This window comes from Acanthisitta chloris, unplaced genomic scaffold, assembly GCF_000695815.1.
Source record: "Acanthisitta chloris isolate BGI_N310 unplaced genomic scaffold, ASM69581v1 scaffold8251, whole genome shotgun sequence".
Classification (NCBI taxonomy): Eukaryota; Metazoa; Chordata; class Aves; order Passeriformes; family Acanthisittidae; genus Acanthisitta; species Acanthisitta chloris.
The window spans coordinates 3,234-10,326 of NW_008654295.1; the positions used below are offsets into that span (position 1 = coordinate 3,234).

General features: G+C 38.0%; 1 protein-coding gene across 1 annotated transcript in view; it reads right to left on the reverse strand.

Annotated features, from left to right (window-relative positions):
• LOC103810532 (epithelial splicing regulatory protein 2-like) overlaps positions 1-7,093 on the reverse strand; it is a gene marked incomplete at its 3' end in the record, with an annotated part of 27,295 nt that overhangs the window by 2,379 nt on the left and 17,823 nt on the right. Inside the window, 8 exon segments of the mRNA XM_009083435.1 lie at positions 1-100; positions 604-646; positions 846-978; positions 1,831-1,941; positions 2,766-2,820; positions 2,942-3,040; positions 3,758-3,872; positions 5,656-5,769. The exon segment at positions 1-100 is cut by the window's left edge and continues 1 nt beyond it. Coding sequence (XP_009081683.1) covers positions 1-100; positions 604-646; positions 846-978; positions 1,831-1,941; positions 2,766-2,820; positions 2,942-3,040; positions 3,758-3,872; positions 5,656-5,769 — 770 coding nt within the window.

Sequence of the window (7,093 nt, forward strand, 5' to 3'; positions counted from 1 at the left end):
CCCAAGACATCCTCCTGAGTAGCAGTGAATGGAAGGCCTCTCATCCTGATGATAACTTGATTCTCCTTGGATAAGAACTGAGCCACTTCATTGGAGGTGCCTGGTAGAAAAATAACAGCATGGTTATCCAATGGTTAGCCAATTCCATAGGATGCAGCAGCAGCAAAGCATCAAGGAAGAATACAGGAGGTAAGTAGCTAGCAACAAACTCCCAGAAGACCTGAGATGCTACTAACTCCCAGCAACCTATTTTGAAGTGAAAATCTCTTACTCTGCAAGCGTTTCATATTTTAAATGAAACTGGAACAGAGATGAGATTAGCGTGAACTTATACAAGGTGCACAGATGCTTCCACTGCAAAGGTTTATCTTCCTGCCAAACAGCAAGACCTGCTTGTGAACATCACAGTCCAAATGCTCACAGCTCATTTTCAGCCACATGAAAACAGAACTTGACAGGGTCAAGTATTCTTAGAAAGCAAAACAGGAAAAGCTACTTCATTACCCATTTGCATCCTCAGTCAAGGGAAAGAAAAAAAAAATCAGGAGTAGAACAACATTCCTATGAACTTAGCTAATCACACTGAGCTCCAGCATCACTTACCTCCTGCAATTTTTAAGAACTCTTCTCCAGTTGCCTTGTAAACCTTAGAGAAAAAGAAAGAACAAAAAACCCACATGAAATTCACAACGTTCAACTCTAAACCACACACACACTTTCACATGCAAGAGAATTTTATTTCGGCACTTGGAGCAAAACAGAAGTGCAGTTTGTTCTCATTTAAAACCTAGTCTAAAATATTCAGGTTGCCCTCCAAAGATTTGTTTCAAGTCATGACTTCTTACCTCGATGTATCTGCTACCCATGTGATGCTTATGTCTTTCCAGGGCAAGATCTCTCTGTTCAGAGTTGACAAACCGAACTAATGCCTCCCCATTCCTTCTTCCTTGAGAATTCAGACAAAGAGCCACACCACCTCTGGAAGGCAAAGTCAACAAAAATAAGCTTACTTTGAATCTTTAATACATTTAATCAGCAATTGTATAAGAATGGTAAAAAAAAAAATCAGACTTCAACATGAAGGCTACAGATTGAAAAGGAAATTGTTATTATCCACAATATAATTCATTTTTAATGTAACACATTTATAGTGGCAAATCCACTTCACTGAGGTTGTGGATCTCGTTGTTCACCACTTTCTCAGCTTCCAAGAAGAGGTAAATTCACAAGCCCTTCCTATCATCTCAGAGATGCAGATTTGAGTTTCCTCACAGCTCTAAGTAAAACATTGTATTTTCTCAGTGTTGACAATGTAGAACACATATTAAGTATCAGGCATGCTAAACTAAACTCACTCTCTCTCTCTCTGCATATATATGTGTACACATACATCTACACAGAGGTGTACACATGAGTAATATGAAAACTTTTTCCAAACAGCACTGGGAGGTTTCTGGATCTGGCCTGTTTAGGAGACTTAGCAGAATACTGAAGAGCTGGCCCAAAATTACTTTCTATTATCTTAGATTCTGCTTTGATTAATGCAATAGGAGTCTCTCCCTTTAGATACCAGTGACAAATAAATGTCTTCTGGATTTCAATTAATAAATCTCTTTTCTTCTTCACACCTTTCCAAACTTTCTTGCACACCTAAAGTGAACAGGTTTAGCAGCCTATCATGGCCATGGTGTGGGAAGGGGCCTGAGTGGGGAAAGACAGTAGAAGTGAGGATTCTAGTGGAGAGTGTGGGAGATGTATGTTAAACAAATATTAAAGGAACTTGCTATGAAATACAAAATGATAAAGTAAGGCAAATTTGTGTTATCTTACTTGGCAATGTTGAGTCCTTTGAAAAATCGAGCAATATCTTGGTCTGAAGACTGCCATGGCAAACCTCTGGCACGTATTACTGTCTCACTGTCCACAGTTTCAGATTTACTACTGCACAGAAAGAAAAAAAGCAGCCAAAGTAAGCTTTAATCTAGGTTTTGAGTTACCTTGCCAAATATCAAACTGAACATATTTCACTGTAAATTGGGAGTATATTTGCTGTTTTGAGACTCTTCTAATTCCATTAGTCATTTCAGCAAAGAATGGAAAGATAACTGGGATAATTCTTTCATATATACAAAGGCAAAAATGCACTGTGTTGTCATCACATTGCAGTTCCTTAATTAAAATAAAAAAATAGGAAAACTGTCTCAAAGTAACTAGGAACTGAATTAATTTTATTTGAAAGATCTAACTATCCAAGACAGACGATTAAAAGGCAGTCCTAAATATCAATATAGATTGCTTATACCTAGAAGGTTTCATTCTCCAGCCACTGCAATGTATCTGAAAACAAAGACCCATTCTGTTCTTTCCTCCCTAAACCCAGCACACCATACAGCATATGAGAGCACTGGCAGAAGCAGCACACAGCTCAGCTGCACACAGGGTGCACTAGCCATTACCCTTGTTGACTTAGGGAAAGTTCACAAATATTTCTTCACCACTGGGTAAGATAAGCAGCCTCACTGCCATGCAAAACAGAAGCAAGAGAACAAAGAGCATTTAACTTGCAGTGACTTTAAAGAGACTAAAGTGCAGCATTCAACATGCCAGTTACAGTCTGCTCACACTGGACTGACTGCTGAGTACACAGTCACTGTTCTCAGGAGCCAACCTACTTTCACAGTGACCATGGGGAAACATTCACAAGCTTTCCTTGCTGTAGGCAAGGCTCGTCTTAGCTTGTAAACAACCATGACAAGGGCACTTACCAAGGACCTGTTTCATACTTGTGTTTCACAGTTTCAGGCTCAGTAAAGACATGATCTGCAACAAAACAGGAAGTTTAAATATAACCAGGGTCAGAGATTACTTAAGAATGACAATACCACTGCCAATTCTTTCAGAAAAGAAGGATTTCAGCAGTCTGTAGAAATAGTTCACTTACTACAACTTTCAGAGAGCAGGCTGAAAATGATAGCCACCATGGTTTTCACTTGCCACACGCCAAAGTCCTCCTCTGTTTCATCTGTGCCTAAGCCTAAATCTAAACAGGCAATTATAGAAAATAACCAACTTGCAGAATCATTTGTAAATAAGTCATAAGGTTTTCCTGTTATTAACACCAAACTGGTAATCAAATTTACAGGTCTTAGCAGGGACACATGGCCATTGGACTTGTTAGTCTGTTCATAAACTGGTTAATATTCACTATAACAGTCTAAAAACTATTGATAGTTTACATCACTTCAGTGTTAACAGTTTAAAAAATCTGAATAAGTTCCTATCACTTCACACATAACTGAATTTAACTACATTCAGGTGGGTCACAACAATTCTCCTAATTTGAATTTAGGTGTTGAGTGTTGTTTGGGGTTTATTTTAAACTCCTTTCAGTCAGGATCATGCAAGAGAACTGTAATTATCAGCAAACAGTAGAAATTTGCAGGCCAACTGGTGCTGAAAAGGCTCACTGACAGCTCAGTTTTCCTTCAAGATCAGGTATCAATGCAAGTCATGTTTTTCTTCACTAAATTTACTAAATATAGTTTAGAAATCAGTGTTAGACTCAAATTGGGAAAAATAAAATTACAAGCAAAGCCACTCCCTCAATACACACTTAAGCAAACATTCCTTCCACTTTACCTGTGGCTTTTTAAAACCCACATCTTAGTTTAGCAAAATAAAGCCTGTAACAATCACAGAGATAAAACCTAAGGGAGCATCACTGATTTTTGGTGTAAGAGCTGCAGGAAAAGGATACATTCTGCCATGGTCTTGATGGTCTGATCTTTCACGGCGGCTGAACTAGGGTAGCAGGCATGAAATTCTTTGCGCAGATCATAAAAGGAATAGAAGCAGTCTGATAGTTGGAAGTTCTACAAGGAAAGCAAAGAGTTTCTTTTGTACCCACTGTTCCTTTAAACTTCAGTTAATATTTTTTTGGCTGAGGCAGTTTCACAAATGACAGTGCTGCACATCACCAGTTCCTCTACGACAGAGCAGTTTGGTTCCTTTGTGACTCAGCTCACCTACAGAATTGGATCTCTAGATGAGCAATGCCAAATAGTTCTGGGAGACAGCAGAGCTGTGCAAAACTGCTGGAGAAGATGGCTGGGAAAAAAATAATTAAAATATCTAGGTTTTGCTGTTTAATATTCCCATTTAGGACACTGTATTTTCTATTTTTGGCTACACTGAAAAGCAGGATTGTACCAAAACATGACAACATAGTTTAAATAACTCTTGTTACAGTATACAAAATATCTTTCGGCAACTTAAAGATATTTACTCATTACTATTGTGTATTGGATAAGAATTTTAATTATATAACATTATTAAACAAATGTTTAAACAGTCGTTTAGTCTTTTTTTCGAGGAATAAAGCAAATAACTTGGTCTAATTCACTACCTTCTCTCTCACACTCTCCAACTGTTTTACTACATAAAAGTTTAACTTCAGTCTAGTCAAACAGCAGCCACCTTGTAAATAAAGAATTAAGTCACAAAGCAATGCTTCTCAGAATGGTAGGAATAGCAAGAGCTAAGGCCTTAGGTTTAATAACAACAAAACTTTTGCAAATAAAAAAGTCTTGGCAAAAAAAAAAATAACGAGAAAGAAATATAATATTAAGAGATTCAACATGTGATCAGCTCCATTCCTTGGTCTGGTATGGAAAATTATATCTCCCACATCACAGTTTGCTTTGGTTTAGTCTATTTGTTTCAAGAGGGAAGTACAAAGAACTACCCCCATGAAAAACAGTACTAGTGTGTTTTTGAGTGTTAAATATCACTCCTGTCCCCTTACTTCCCTCACCCCTACATAGACATACACTTTGCATAACAAGTCAGAGTTAAGTTTTAATACAACACAGGCACCAGATGAATATTTGTAGAAACTGAGCATGAACCAATACTCTTACATAGAGAGAAAACCTTACACCTGGTCAACTCATTCCATGTGAGCAGCTCTTGTTCCTGTGGGGTTCCTGCAGACCCTGTCAAGCAGGCAAACTCAAGAGCCTGAGATCCTCACATGAAGGCAAGATTTTTCTCCCTGTGCACAACAACCTGCTCTAAGCCCTTACAGAAACTTGGAGTGGAAACTGATGCTTTGTGTGGGAGTAGCAAATGAGCTGTAGCACTGCTTCCCACTGAATAAATGCAGGTGGGAAACCACTGCCCTTCTCCAGAGCAAGTCACTGCATGTGTGCTTACCCTGCACAGGACACTGACACACAGCACCTACCAGTTTCACATCTTGGTAGAAACTCATGACTCTGCACAGAATCTGTGGTTCAACACAAGCCTAAGCAAAGCAATAGCTCTCCATCACTTCTGCTGAGGTTACATCTGTACCTTTGTTTCCACTCCTTGAGATGAAATTTAAAGTACTTGTACTGTTTCTCTCTCTTTCCTAATTTTACTCTTCATTATGCTCGTCTGGGAGTCCAAGTACTGTAGTTTACTTTCAAAAGCAAATGCCAAGAATAACTACTCTGCTACTCAGGGTTGAGACAGGGAAGGGAACATCTTAGTCTTGGAACACTATAGTTCCCAAGACTGAATTTTGTCCCTCCCCCTCAAACTCATACAAGCTGTTTTCTTTGATGTCCTTAAAACACAGTACTGACTTCTGCATCAGTTCTCATCTCATACCTTCTTAGATGTTTCTGGGTGGAGGACTTGTCGAATGAGTAACTGGCCATCACTGCAGAGTGTGTAAGAGTTCCTTCCAAGTACTTTCAAATCACTGGATACCAGCTGACTAAACTGAAATGTAAAATGATAAATTTCATTGTACTGACTGATAGAGATAATTTCATTAAACAAGCACTTACCATTATTCCAACACTTTTTTAAAGAAGATAAAGTAATTCAGCACTTTGTAAAAGTTTTTGGAAAAAACATGCTGGAGAACAGACATGGCCTTCTGAGAAAGGTAAGCAAATAAACTCTATGCATTTATGGAATAGAAAATAAGAACACCCAGAGAGTGGAAAAAAAGACCAGTTAGGTTGATATGGCAGAATTACAGGAAAAGTTATGTATCATACTGGTAATGTACAAAATCTGAACTACCTATAATAAAAGCTGTTAGATATTTGAAAGCACTTGCAAGATCAATCACAATACTGATTTTACAATACCCTTTCTTCACCTATGGCACATTTTACTTCAGTTATATCCCTAAGAATATATATTTTTTTAACTTCAGAAAGAAAAAAAGCTACTCATCAAGATTTACTGATATTTTAAAAGTTTTATGCTAAGAAAAGCCAAACAAATTGTGGTCTGACACCTTCCAAAGTGAAATTATAATGATACAGTGTTACAAACACTAGGTAAAACAGAATTATTCCCTACCTGATGGATGGATAACCCCCAGCAGGTTAATTCTCAAGAGTAAAGGGTTCCATCTGTCTTGTTCAATTCTATTTTCCATCCTTACACAACAGTTTCCAGCCTTTTATTACTCCATACCAGTGTTAAATTCCTCACTCATAATAGTTAACTAACATATTATAGTACCTACCTGTATCATATCAGTAAACAGTAGCTTGTTAACTAACTTTCAAGGGGACAAAGATAATTATTCTAAGCTTCCCTCCTGTTGCTACTCCCTCCCAGGAAAGCATCACCTCACTAACAAAGCAATAATTAACATCATGATGCAGTAGCCACCCATTGCTCTCAGCAATAGCTTACAACTCCAAAACAACCACCTCTGAAAGCAAATTACAAGTTGACTTGAAACTCAGACAATATCTTTGTGCTGTCTTTTAACCTGTGTATGGGGAGAAAAGAGTTGGTTTGTTTTATCATCAACACGTGTGACACTTTACATCATTACAGTCTCTGCTCAGGAAAGATGATGTCCTAATGATCAGATCCCACAGCTACATAGAATTCATGGTGTGAACAAATGTTGCAGCATCTGCATCCCAAAGTTAAGGCCCCACATGAGAGAAATAATGATTTAGCAGGAACAAAAACATGATTATTCAGACTTCATTTCAAAATAACTGTTCCAATCCAATCCAGGCCCTTTTCTAAGCTCAGGCAGCTAACCAATGTTCACTAGTATTTTGCATTC